Consider the following 14,688-nt stretch of genomic DNA (forward strand, 5'->3'; position numbering starts at 1 on the left):
TTGGTATACATTCTTTACTTTAAATAGTTGAATACAGTGATCAGGAGCTTGAGGACCAGATATAGAATTAGACGAGAGATTTAGTGTTACTCGATCGAAGGCAACTAAACGATGAACGTTACAGTAGAAACTGATGCCTTTATTCAGCAATTCTCGTGCCCTCGTATTCAAAAGGTAATCCAAAATGCAGAATTTATTTCCCAACGTTCAAGTTTAGCCATTGCGCTTATAAATATTCCCCTCGCCGTCGCTGCACTTCTGGCAAACATTGCCATTTTAATCGCCCTCCGAAAGACAACTTCAATCCAGCCACCGACCAAACTTCTGTTTCGTAATTTGGCGTGTACCGATTTGTGCGTTGGCCTTGTTTCCCAACCAATGTTTATCTTCCATTTGATGGTCGTATCTCGAGGGCGCTGGGATCTTTGTCCATACACTGAAAAGTTTGGCTACATTCCCTCAGTCGCGCTAGGTGGAGTAACACTTTGCACGGTCACTGCTATAAGTGTGGACAGACTCCTCGTGCTGTTAAAGGGGATGAGATACAAGCAGGTTGCAACGTTGGCACGGGTTCGTATTTTGGTGGTCATGATTTGGATTTCGAGTGTTTGTACCGGCGTGTCTTTCCTTTGGAACATTCGCATTTTCTTCGGAATCAGTTGTATAGCGATAGCTAACTGTCTGGCGATATCAACGTTCTGCTACACGAAAATATTCCTCATTCTCCGTCGACAACAGGAGAGATTTAATGATAATGGTGGTCAACAACTTAAAAAGATTTCAATGACGGTGAAGAAATAGAAACAGTCAGTTTTTACAGCGCTATTAATTCACTTTACGTTGATCGCATGCTACCTTCCGTACACCACAGTGAAAACTGTCACTACTTTTGCCGTGGTTACTCCGACTCTGCTGATAGTTGAAGCATTTCTGGCGTCGCTGGTTTACCTTAACTCGACACTGAACCCCTTGCTTTATTGCTGGAGAATAAAGGAAGTGAGATACAGGATAAAGGACACACTAGACAACCTTTGCTGAGAACCATAGTGAAAATAAAATGTTATACTCAGAATTCTTCACAAAAGTTGGAAGAAAGATTCGGAATTATTCACTGAAACGTCATAGTAAGTAAAAATAAGTAAGCGATTTCTTGATGCATGTATATAGTCGAGTTCTGACCTGACGAAGGGCTACGCTCGAAACATCAGTTTTTCAAAATTCTCTATAGCGGTCTATTTATGTTTTCCAGTTTTACTTGCCTGCTGAAGCGGCACACCAATTTCTTTAGAAACTAACAGCTTTGTGCAGGAAAGCGTCTTCATTAAGTTTAGCGTACCTGGAAATATCTCAGAAAATATTGTTTTGTCATCTTTGTAAATACGGTGGGCTGGGATATAACTTAGAACGATGTTTGCGTGTCATCAAACATCCCGACTTAAAATTATTTTTCACGTTATCGACCTGGGTAATCAACAATATGATGGAATGGATGGATGGCGTTTTTGTGAAATAAATAAATATGTCTGAAATGAGATATGGAACCGGCTGCTGAACGGCGGGCAAATGGTTCCCAGGTTTAAGATTTAGATGACGGCATACCGACCGATAAAAGGAAATAAGCTCCGCTGTCAATGTTTTTAAAATATAAATATTAGATATTTAAAATATAAAATATCTGTTCGTTAATTTTTCTTGTTTCATGCAAATTATTAAAACTATGTAATTTAGAGGATGTTTCTCGGCTGGAGTTAAACTTTCGTGAGCAATCACTCAAATAATTTTACCCATTTTGATTTTTCAATCATAACACTTAATGCTCCCTGAAGCTATGATTTGCATAATACCGGTAAATATTGTTGCACTTTATACTGTAAATATTGAACCACCTTTAATAACGCAAGCATGCATGTGTTTGCAATAACTGAAAAATTTAATTGCTGTTGATATCATACGATATAAACCAACATTTCTCTGTATTTGACTTTATAAAATCATTAACATTTGCCTTGAAAATGAGGGGGTTTATTTCATTAAAATTTTAAGTAGCAATATCAGGTAGACGCCCTCTAGGATCGTCACGCGATGTCTCGGCGAGCCCAAAAATGTCCAAAGAGAATCAGCATAGGCTACGTACACGCCAGATATATTTATTTATAATTCTTTAATAAAATTAGATTTTAAAAATAACTAGATATTGCTATGAAAGTGTTATGACCTCTGTATAAAGATTATTCGGTTTAAAAATGCAAAAAAAACTCTTAATATAAATATCTCTCAATTCATTAAATATCTTATCAACCACTGTATAGTATGTTTTAACTTTCGAGTAAAGTTAAAAATCTTTAAGAATGGAATATAAATTAAAAGCGTCGCATGAAAGATAATAATATAATAAAAATAATATTATGCGTAAAACTGTATTTGTTTACTCGAAAAAATAAATTGTAGTCTAAGAGCACTAGAACTTGGAATGATCTAGCAATTCAGTGTCACGTGTACATCACATGACACACTCACTTAATTCCTATCGTGAAATGTTAAGGAGGAATTAAAGTTATTACTTATAATGGTGCGCAAAGTTACGGAAGAAACAAATACATTACACACGAAGAAGACTGGCTCTGTTAGTTGAATTATTGGCCAATAAATTTTGCTCTCCTGCCGTTGTACCAGCCTTGCAATCAATCTGGTTTTAAAGACTGACAATGTATTTTAAAATGCTTCTCAGTCTTTTTATTCAGGGGTCTTCGTTAAATCGAACCTTGACTATACTAAATATTTACTTCTCGCATAAAAGCCACTGAATACAAGTCTGATTTAGCGAAATTGACAAATTGACATAAATAGGAGAAGTTAAAAAAACTTTTTATGCGTTTTTGGGGTAAGAGAAGATTGGATATCTTTGCCAGCAGAGCCTGTTTACTCCTTTGAAGTTTGCCGGGCTTCATAACCATTTTCCTCTATTAACCATGCTCAAAGGAAAGTGAAAACAGTGATAACGGCCACTGGTCTGGCAAAAGATAGGTTATCCGAATATTATACTAATTAGAAGAATCCCAATAATTCCCAGGTGATTTACCATTTGCACCGTGTCGCGGCACTGCTATGTCTTCATAGACAAGACGACTTTCATAAAATTTGAAAGTTATGACGCATTTTTGTAGTAAAAATTGGTAACAGGAATTTTCTTAGATAATTTGACCTGTTCAAAACGAAAATGCTTGTTACCAAATATTTTGTTGCGATCTTCAGTCTCAAATGACGTCACAAAAATACACCTAAAATGACGTCATTGCAGAATATATATTTTTCTATATATTCTAGTTTTTTCTTTTTATCCACTTTGTTTATTTTTGACCGCTTTAGCCGTCAGGATCAGTTTGCCGTCGATATTTTCCGTTTTAACTTAGTTACTGATCCAGGTCTTCAATAGATCCGGCACCACTCATCGGTTTGTCGCTGTGATATTGCAGTATTTTAGAATATTAAAGCAATCACAATGAAACTTAGAGAATATATAGTATGTCTTAAAATCTATTTTTTGTTATACGTCACGTGGAATGATAACGTCACATCACGTGACAATTACATCATGATGTCAAAACAGGCGCCATCTTGATTTATCTGAGAATGGCTTTGCACAAATACCGACTAGTCTATCAAAGAAAAGTGCCGACTTTCTCTCCCCCCCCCCCCCGCCCCCACCATGTCCCTCGACACAACCCACAGGAAGAGTCAAAATACAAACAAAAAATATAACATACAGCGATACAAGACACTTAAATGTCTAATAAGATATTTATTATCCAAATGATCTAGGCTGAACAAAAACAAGCGGAAAAATTGAAACATCGTTAACAGGCTTCGCTTTGTCTAAAGTTTTCTTCGAACTTTGTTATAGTTATTATATGACTAATTGGTAACAGGACTTCATGTCGTCTAATTCTGGTCCGTAATCATCACTCGTGATTGAACAAATCGGACTCCCGCTATGTGGTTGTCCGAGCGTTTTGTTGACCACTCGTATTCCCGGGGGGGGGGGGTACCTAAGTTTAGGTATAGGGGTGCCGCTGGAGGTTTGAAACCCTGACCCTGTTTAGGACAATAAAAACTTAAAATGCCTACCCTGTGTAGGACAACACCCTCTATTCTAAGACCCTATTTAGGACAAAGGACAACATCAACAATCATTTACGCTTTATTGTGATTGCGTCCCATACGCGATGTTTGAAGCATTGAAATGCAAAAACACCTATCCCACCGAATAAAATAATGCTTTTTATTGAAGCGAAAGCGAAAACAATGTAAATACATGAACGACAGTCTTGCAGCCATACCCTGTCTAGGACAGCTTTAGGCCCTGTTTAGGACAGAGGAGCTTGAAATTATATACCCTGTTCAGGACCGGAGGAGTCAAAAACCATACCCTATCCAGCGGCACGTCCCCGTATAGGCCATATAGGGGAGTGCCCCCCCCCCCCGGGCTCGTATTACCATTATTTACAATATAACTCCAGTATGTAATCTATGCAACCAAACTCATTTTCATATGAAAGGTTTTTCGCCTGCCTCCGTCTTCAAGCAAAAGGAAACACTGGAACGGCTAGTTAAGTTGTTTAATTAGAAAAGAAAGATTAGTGAAGAGAGGAAAGGCATATATTAAACGAATTCAATTCAAATTCACTGTAAAATTCATAAGTCAAAAGCCAAAAAAAAATGCGTCCTTTCACCCTTGAACTCCTTACTTGGAAAACTGGGTCATTTATCTTTCAGCACTAAGGGTTCATAATGTTTTCTTTCCATTCTTTAATTTGACAAGTGTTGTGTCTTTTCAGTTATATTAAAACACACGCGATATTAGGTGAATTGCTATTGTTTCAGAATTCTCATTCTGAAGAATATTGGATGTGACGTCACGTCGACCAATAACTGCAAACAGGGAGATAACGAGTTCGATTTAAACACACGCAGGAGACAAAACATTTAATGTCTCCTGAAAAATGAGCACGAAATACAAAATTAAAACAATGAACTCTTTTGCTCCTGCGACAAGATGTCGTTTAATTACTATCTCTTAAAATAAATGACTTCTTTCATATTATCGAAGCGACTTTTTAACTCATGGAAGCACCTGCAAGGCTATTTGAAGGCGTTGAAGTTATTATTTTGGATCTTTTTCTTTGAGATATCGTTAAAAATAATTTTTCAATGGAAAACTAACAAAGCAAAAACAACTGAAAATGGGGTCGAAGACTCTTGAAGCGTTGAAAATGATTCGTTGTTCGAAAAAAGATTGTTCATTGTCGAAAACAAAAAACTGGAAACAATACATAAATTTTAAATGATACAGCTGCCACTATTTTATTTTTCAAAGATCAGAGCCGCATGGAAAGGTTATTACTAGTAGCAAATCCGTAGTCATAGGTAAAACAGCAAGTGGCTCGAAAGACTTGTTTTCCACGTTCAGCTTTAAGCTATAAGCTTACACTTCATTGATGGAAAACTTCACTGATTTCGATAGGTATGAAAAATCACAACTGGAAAATACGAAGATCAGATGCTCAAGAGCTTACCAGTTGATGACAAGCAATGCAAACTTCAATTTTACGTTGGTTGCACTCTTCGCTGGAAATATTCCTCTCTCTATTGCTACATCTCTTGGAAACATTTTGATCCTTGTCGCACTAAGAAAGGATTGCTCGCTACACCCACCATCGAGACTCTTGTTTCGCTGTCTGGCGTTCACCGATCTTTTTGTTGGACTTGTTTCGCAACCATTTTTTGTAGTGTACCTCTTATCTCTACTGAAGAAACGGTGGAAACTCGCTTGCTTCCTCGAAGCTTTTGAGCACGTTGCTGGTGCAGTTTTGATTGGACTGTCTTTGTGCATCTTGACAGCAATAACTATAGACAGACTCCTTGCTTTGTTGCTACGACTAAGATACAGAACTGTCGTAACTGCCACGAGAGTTCGTAAGCTTATTTCATTTGTTTTGGTATTGGACATTGCAGTTGCGATGACTTCTTTATGGAAAGAAAAACTGTTTTTTGTCTTAACTTTTGTTTTCGTATTTCTTTGTGGCATAATAACAACAATTTGTTACCTGAAAATCTACGTTACGCTCAAGCAACGGTGCAGAATACAAGATGAAATTCATAGCACACAAACCAAGAGATGAACTCGCCACTGAATATGCGCAGATTTAAAAAGACAGTAGCAAGCGTCCTCTGGGTTCTCTGTGCACTGATACTTTGTTTTTTCCCATTTGCAGTAAACAAGGCTGTCAGTAACGTCGTTACAAACAATTTATATATTTTACGCGTCGAACTATGGACTATAACGTTGGTTTATTGCAACTCGTTTTTTAACCCAATGCTTTATTGCTGGCGAATTCCCAAAGTACGAGAAGCTGTTATGGAGACCATAAAGAATGTTTGTGGGAGACATACATGACGTATGTCGTAAAATGCACCAAAAGTGACCAAACCGGCTCAATTACAGTGACTTTGTGAATGGAGCAACATTTTCTCAAGGAATGTGAAACTACTTGACATGGAAAGTAAAAACTAGAATTTTTAATAATTTCTTCGTTTGAACAGGAGTAAACATTGCACACAAAAATTAAACCGGCTTCGATACCTCGATCAAAGCCAACATCACAGACTGCAAACACTTGGGGTTTCATTCAAACAACACAAAGGCACATTTAAAAGAAAGAAACAGGTATTAAAACATGTTTCATTTAAGCAGAAATCTTCAGACATTTTAACTAAACTCAAATCCGGTCTTTTTTTCTGGTCTGTTTTTATTTTCACAGCTACAAGGTTGGTACGTTCCACTTATTCAATATTCCCTAAAAGAGACGAATACAGATTGAAACACTATTGAAATCGTTTGAGCCATAATAGCCGTTTTGACAGTCTTTAATGTTCGTTTAGTTAAACGATTCTTGAACTGAATCTAATGACTTATTGATTAACACCTGATATTAATGGGGGAGACCCTTAACTACATAATGGTTACTATGGATGACTTCTCACCGTATTATCTTGGGCTACCTTAGTATCCTGGGTTTTAGTTTTTGGCCATGTTTGTTCTTTTGGAGGTTGCTTTCACTTTTGATATTCATGACCGTATTTGGTAAGTCACATGACCAGAACACAAAAATCCTTAAAACTCACACAGCTTGCATCTAAATTGTGTAGACTATTAGTAAATTGAGCCAAGACAACAACTAACTCAGAGTCACTTTAAACTACCTTAAAAGGAAAAAAGAGCGTGGTGTGCCACATCAAGTGTTGCCATGGCAACTGATGATGGCTTCCTGAGGATCTCTCATTGCTAATAATAACAATGCACTATTGTGATAAAAGGTTTTCTTAATTAAACATGAGGGGTTAGCTGCGGTAATGTCAAAGGCTAGGATGCATCATATACGTAATTACTGAGAGCTTACGAGCGACAATTTTTTTGACGGCTCCTCAGTGCATAATCAGATAAAACACTTAAAACGTCTTGCTTGTAGGCAGGATTCTACTCCGACTCTCAGTTGAATTCCGTGGGCGTGTGCGTGATAAATAATTTTTTGGGATAACGTTGTGTAAAAAGACAAGGAAAAAGGTGTTTAAAATGTTGTTAAAGAACAGTTTTTGAAAAAAAAATCAGAAAATGATTACGTAAAGGTGTCACTTATTGTATTATTAAGTTTTTCTTTAGTATGTTAATAAAATATTATCGTTTCGTGTCTTAAAATTGCGATATTTCATTTTTATTTTGATTAACGTGTTCACACAAACTTTCTGATTCTAATACTTATATCAAACGTTAAGTAAAAATTAGCAAGCCTTTCAGCATTGTTACTGACTACGAGGCAAGTAATTTTTATGACAAAAAATGGTTGAGCTGACATGAACCTTTGTTTGTTCGTGCTATGTCAACTGAAATGACTGTATTTATTTCCTCAATGAAAAAGTTAATTTCTGTTGCTAGTGCTTTAATTCCTTTTTTTCGATTATACTTGGCACGTGGTGTAAGCAGGACAAACCGTGTCGCATTGTAGCAATCTGCAAAGAAATTGCTCAGCTTGATCTGCCAATTTGTCATTCATTTCTCACTGATCATTAAAATATTTTATTATCAAGACTGTCAAACTTCGTGCACTTAAGTGCTTTAGTCGGATAAATTCTGTGATAATTGTATGCATAGCTAGTGAGTAGCTTTCTGCGATGACATTGTGTGAGACGACAATGAAAAGGGTGTTTGATGTAACAAAATGTTGTTGAAAAACACTTCTTAGAAAAAAATCATTATTTTAAAATTTCCTTAGTGACGGTTTAGGTAAATAAGGTGTCACGCATTGTATTATTAAGTAAAATTTATTGTTCTATGGTTTGTGAAATTAGGATATTTCACATTTCACTTTAACTTGTAAAGGCACCGGTAAATTTTCAGATAATCATTGGTACCGTAACGTTTAAATACTGTTTAATAATATTCAGCTCTATTCAGCTCGCCTTACATTGTGACAGTTGTTTATGAGGCAAGTACTGTTTATGACAGTGAACCTCTGTTTCTTTGTTCTATGGTCTTTTTACGTCAACTGAAATATTTTGTATTTACTTCAGTCCTTCCCTATAAAGTTGATTTCTATTCTATTTCTAATTCTTTAGATTTTGCTTGCTATTGAAGTAATCGCCAAATAATATATATATTTTTTTGATGGGAAAAGGTCAGAAAAAGGTAAAACTATATATCAAGACTGATCAGTACACGAAAAGAAAATGTCAAATAAAGAAATGTCGACCATTATTAATGGAAACCTGTCAAATGGCCCGAAAACTGTTTGGCCTTTATAAACTTAATCATGTTTCTGAAGTTGTTTTATCCGGTGTCACATAGGGCGATCTTTGCTGACGTCATTGTTTACATTTTTCCTTATTACCATACGACGTTGCGTAGAGAAGTCAGCAAGATATATACAAAATGGCTCCAGATGTTTTTAAAGAGCTTGTCAATGAATCTTAACAATCAGCGAAAGTTTCAGCTTTTTGCGTGTAATATTGAAGGAGAAATCAGCTTTTGGAAACTGAAAAATTTCTGGGTTGCAAAGCACTAATGAGCCTATAATTCTTTGTAAAATTTTGAGTTTTTAAACCCGCTTCACAGAAAAAAATAAATACATCGGGCTAAAATTTATAGGGAGAGTTAAGCGTGCCATTCTCTTTCAATATTCAGAATTGATATTTCTGTAACTCAATCAGAAACTTGAGCGCTAATGCTAACGAGGCAAATATTGCCAACAAAGATCCCCCAATATTATATTACATTAATTTATATGTTTATTTATTATTTTCTCACTATGTCATTCCAAATTCACTTTTAATTTCACCTGTCTATATGCGAGGTGACAACATTCAGGGCAGGTTAGTTCCACTTCGCAATCGCGTCAGCCAAAAAACCGGCTAAGAATACCATTTGCTTCATTTTTAGAAGGAATAAATAATTAAATGTGAAGAAAAATAGCTAAAAATGTTTCATTCTTAAAATAAAAAAGGTTAGGATAGTGATATAGCTATTCCGGTCGCTGATAACTTAATTTTAGTTATTATTAGGAAAATAAATTAAAGACAAGGATGTTTATACTCACGTCAGTCACTCCTGCATCTAAGTACTTAAAATTGATTTTTTTATGTTTGAAACGCTTACGTATTCTTGTTCTAAGTGTTGAAAACGGACCTCTCGGAGCCAAACCTACCACACAGGTTCCATCAACTTATTTGGGAAAAGACACGAAAAAAAACAAACGAAAATGATCAATTTTACGTCACACAGAAGCGAGGAGACAATTCAATTTTCTGCGTGCTCGGTGACTATCGCAGATAGCGAGGAAGCTAAATGTGTTGTTAATTTTAGATTTTTGGTTTCAGTGAATGTGATTTTATCCATCACTTCACTGTTAGGAAACATCCTGATTCTTACTGCTCTTCAGAAAGAAACGTCGCTTCATCCGCCTTCGAAGCTTTTGTTTCGTTGTCTATCATGCACGGATCTCTGTGTAGGACTTATTTCACAGCCGTTATATATTTTCTATGTCACGATGATTGCAAACAAGAATTGGAACCTTTGTGGAATAACTGAAAGTTTAGCACATATGTCAAGTGCAATTTTATGTGGTGAATCTATCAACACATTGACCGCAATAAGTGTGGACAGACTTCTCGCCCTGTTGCTAAGGTTAAGATACAGACATATTGTTACTCTAACCCGCGTTCGTTTGTTCGTGGTAGTTTCGTGGTTTATGAGCTTTGCATTTGCCTTGACGTACTTATGGAACAAGCGTGCTTTCTTTATAGGATCTTGCGTATGGCTTTTGTTATGTTTAAGCATCTCATCCTGCTGTTATTTGAAAATTTACGTTTCCCTTCGCCGGCAACAAGCACAAGTACACGGTTCCCAAGTTCATCCTGGCGCTTCAGTGAATATAACCTGGTACAAAAAAACAGTTGACAGTGCATTGTGGATAAATTTAACACTCGTACTGTGTTATCTGCCCTATACTATTGCAACAGCTGTTAGTATATTGCACAGTCTTTGTCCGTGTAGTGCTATTGCTTGGAATATCACTGGAATACTGGTTTTCGTCAATTCATCTTTAAACCCAGTACTTTATTGCTGGAAGTTAAGAGAAGTAAGACAGGCAGTGAAACAAACAATAAGGCAATTTATTTGCTTATCATAAGATTTAAGACAGAACCCTTTTTCTATGGCGTTGTGATATCTATTTTTAAAATGACTCATTTGTGAAAGTAAAACCAAAGTAAACACTTAGGCAGTTCATGTACTATACTCTATGACCTATATGGCTGCAGATAATTCATTGAACCAAGAAAATCTGCTTTAAAAGCGCTTTAAACTGCTTTAAAAGCACGTAGATATTCTAGGAAGTGATGTTTTTGGTATTTCATTGATATGTAAATAAATATCCATACAAATCAAGAGAACTAGTAGAGCAAATAACCCCCAAAAATTAATAATGGATGACAAATAACTGGATACTAATCAAATAAGCACAAATACCAGAAAAACACTGAACACATTAAGGAAGCTGTTATGGAAGAAAGTTGTTACATGATAGTGGTATAGTAGGGACCGGTTAATCCGCTTTTTTTTTGGCGGGGGATGTCATTAGCGTGGGGAGGAATAAAGTAAGTAGGTGACGTCATAAAATCATGAATAAAATGCTGTGGAATCTCATTATCTTATAACCAGGTGGACGGGTTTGTCATGTTCTGTTTTTACCTTTGCTGGTATATCAAGTTTGACAGGCTTTATTTTAATTTTCGATCAAAGTAGCATCTAAAACTATTGTTAATTTTTTCATTTATTCAAAATCACTGAACCATACAGTCTGTAATTATGCAAGGTTTTTGTGCATAAATAACCCACGGCCGACATCATTGTTTTCGAACAATGGTTTTATACTCGATACGCTTGAGTGAACTCAGTGATAAAAAGCGCTTAAAATTAAGTCCTATGCAATAAACGTTTGTAAAATTATTTCTCCTCCTCCTCCACGACCACAATTTTATTGTTTACCTCCTCCTCCACAATTCTACCTCACATCGGCCCAACATCGGACTCACAGCGACCCTCCTCCTCCTCTTCCACAATTCTATTGTTTTCGCCTCCTCCTGCTCCTCATCTCCCCTCTTCCTCTTCCTCCTCCTCCACATTTCTATTGTTTTCCTCCACCTCGTCGTCGTCGTCCTCCTCCTCCTCCAACTTCACAATTCTATTGTTTTCCTCCACCTCCTCGTCGTCTTCGTCGTCCTCCTCCTCCTCCTTCACAATTCTATTGTTTTTCTCCACCTCCTCGTCGTTGTCGTCGTCGTCGTCGTCGTCCTCCTCCTCCTCCTTCACAATTCTATTGTTTTCCTCCACCTCCTCGTCTGTCTTCGTCGTCCTCCTCCTCCTCCTTCACAATTCTATTGTTTTTCTCCACCTCGTCGTCGTCGTCGTCGTCGTCCTCCTCCTCCTCCTTCACAATTCTATTGTTTTCCTCCACCTCCTCGTCGTCTTCGTCGTCGTCCTCCTCCTCCTTCACAATTCTATTGTTTTTCTCCACCTCGTCGTCGTCGTCGTCGTCGTCGTCCTCCTCCTCCTCCTCCTCCTCCTTCACAATTCTATTGTTTTCCTCCACCTAGCCGTCGTCGTCGTCGTCGTCGTCCTCCTCCTCCTCCTCCTCCTCCTTCGCAATTTCTATTGTTTTTAAATAGTCTTCAAATATTCATTTCCTGTCTATCTCCTTAATGAATAATTACATGTAATGAATCTTAGTTTTAATCTGATAATGTCAGTGCTCGAAATTAACTTTTAGGTCTGGTCTTCCACAGGACGAGTATGCTTAGAATTTACTCGTCCCAGGAGCAAAGCTACTGGTCACTCTTTACATTTTTTCCCACGTGTAATGGCAAATGCAATAAGTAATTTGCGCCTGCAGGTAAATACATGCCAAACCATGATCAAATAATTAAACACAACCATATAATATGCATTTTTTTAGTAAGTATTACTACAATTTCTTCTCCGTTACACGTAAGAGCTGCAACGTACATGCATCATTTGGCCTTGTGTGCCTTTAAGCAGTTTGAAAGTTATTTGTTCCGATCGTCAGGGAATAAAATTATTGCGTGTTTGTTCCATTTGGAAATTCCCTGCAAGACTTGCAAAACGTTTTGTTTTCTTTTTCATCAAACTGGACTGTGGAGCCATTTGTACCTTTCTTCCCACGATTCCCGAAACTTCCGTGTTCTTTTGGTCGGAGCTGCAGCAGGCATTGAAGGTGTTGCGTTAATTTCTTGATCTTGCTTTCCTCCAAAGAAAGAACTCAGTGAACTTTAAACTGGTTTTCGTTTGGACATTTCGACAAATTGTATCAGTTTGGAAGAAAATATATCAAGTCGAGACCTGTGTCGAGCAAACACGAAAAGCCACCATCTACTAACTATGATCCCATGATGCATTTTGAACATTTCGAATAGAACCCAGACTTTTACCTGCCAAGAGAACGCCTAGCATTTTTTGCTCGTTGTTTCGAAACATTCGTTTTCGGAAATTCTTCGTTTGCTTTGACACTTTTAGTCCTTTTAGTACGATACAAAGACAATTCTTTATCGGAGAACTGTTACTTTACTCGTCCAGAGGACTAGTGGCAAAAAAATCTACTCGTTTTGTGCAATTTTCACTCGTTTTGGACGAGTGGACGACCGTTAAGTTCGAGCACTGAATGTAGTTAGTTTTGTTATTTTTTTTGTAAATTAAAAACCGTTTGAAACTGACTCACATCGTTAGAACCGAGAGATGAGGCACATGACAATTTTGACTTCTACGTCTAATCTCATGAAGCGTTTACAAGCTAGCAAAATCTTTGATACGATTTGACATCAGTTTTTATCACCTCAAACTTGTTTGCAACAGCAGGTGAAATCATCGCCCCCAGGCTAACAAATTTATCAAACAGCGACTTAAATTAATGTTCTCAAAGAATTCCTTTGAGGATCATGGTAATTGCTGATTTTTTATCACAATATAACGATAGCAGCTCTTTAGAAAAGTCTTGTCGACAAATTCATTTCGTCATTTTCGTCACAAGATCGTAAACGATCAACGGACTTATTTTAGAAGCAAAACATCAATGATCAAGTTAAAATGATTAATTTTACGTCGGAAAGAAACGAAGACATTTTCAATTTATCCATGTGCTCGTTCAGTAGGCAAAAAAGCGAAGGAATCAAATGCAAATTTGATCCTTATTATTTTATTTCTGTGAATTTGATTTTGTCCACCATCTCACTGTCAGGAAACATGTTGATTCTCATCGCTCTGCAGAAAGAAACATCGCTTCACCCGCCATCCAAGCTTTTGTTTCGTTGTCTATCATGCACGGATCTTCTCGTTGGACTTTTTTCGCAGCCAATATTTATTACCTATCTCATGGCGATTGTTAACAAGAACTGGAACTTTTGTGGAATAACTGAAAGTTTAGCATTCATTTCTAGTGTTTTGCTGTGTGGTGAATCTATCAACACGTTGACTGCCATAAGTGTGGACAGACTTCTCGCTCTGTTGTTAAGGTTAAGATACAGACAAGTTGTAACTGTAACGCGCGTTGGTTTGTTTGTGGTAGTTTCGTGGATTATAACCTTTGCATTTGCCTTGACGTACTTATGGAACAAGCGTGCTTTCTTTATGGGATCTTGCATATGGCTTTTGTTATGTTTAAGCATCTCGTCTTGCTGTTATTTGAAAATTTACGTTTCACTTCGGCGGCAACAAGCACAAGTACTCGGTTCCCAAGTCAATCCTGGTGCATTCTTGAACATGGCTCGCTACAAAAAGACTGTTTACAGTGCACTGTGGATACATTTAACTTTGGTGTTGTGTTATCTACCATATACTATTGCAACTGTTTACAGTACACTGGGTGGACTAACTCCATGCAATGTTATTGCTTGGAACATTACAGGAATACTGGTTTTTCTCAACTCATCTCTAAACCCAGTACTTTATTGCTGGAAGATAAGAGAAGTGAGACAAGCAGTAAAGGGGACAATTAGACAGTGTGTTTGCTTATCATGAGATGGGAGGCAAAGACCTGACACCAGAGCGTTTTATAATGTCATGAAGGT

At 37.1% G+C, this 14,688-nt stretch overlaps 2 protein-coding genes and 1 pseudogene across 2 annotated transcripts; all 3 read left to right on the forward strand.

Annotated features, from left to right (window-relative positions):
* On the forward strand, positions 1–1,355 carry LOC144663505 (beta-2 adrenergic receptor-like; annotated as a pseudogene).
* An 8,369-nt stretch (positions 1,356–9,724) lies between these two features.
* LOC144649795 (adenosine receptor A2a-like) lies at positions 9,725–10,739 on the forward strand. The gene has a single exon (XM_078509390.1). The coding sequence runs from the start codon at positions 9,810–9,812 to the stop codon at positions 10,737–10,739; it is 930 nt and encodes a 309-aa protein (XP_078365516.1). The 5' UTR covers positions 9,725–9,809.
* A 2,969-nt stretch (positions 10,740–13,708) lies between these two features.
* On the forward strand, positions 13,709–14,688 carry LOC144632411 (adenosine receptor A3-like). Its single transcript, XM_078491420.1, has one exon. The coding sequence runs from the start codon at positions 13,709–13,711 to the stop codon at positions 14,636–14,638; it is 930 nt and encodes a 309-aa protein (XP_078347546.1). The 3' UTR covers positions 14,639–14,688.

This window comes from Oculina patagonica, chromosome 1 (assembly GCF_052425735.1).
Source record: "Oculina patagonica isolate OP01 chromosome 1, crgOcupat, whole genome shotgun sequence".
Lineage (NCBI taxonomy): Eukaryota > Metazoa > Cnidaria > Anthozoa > Scleractinia > Oculinidae > Oculina > Oculina patagonica.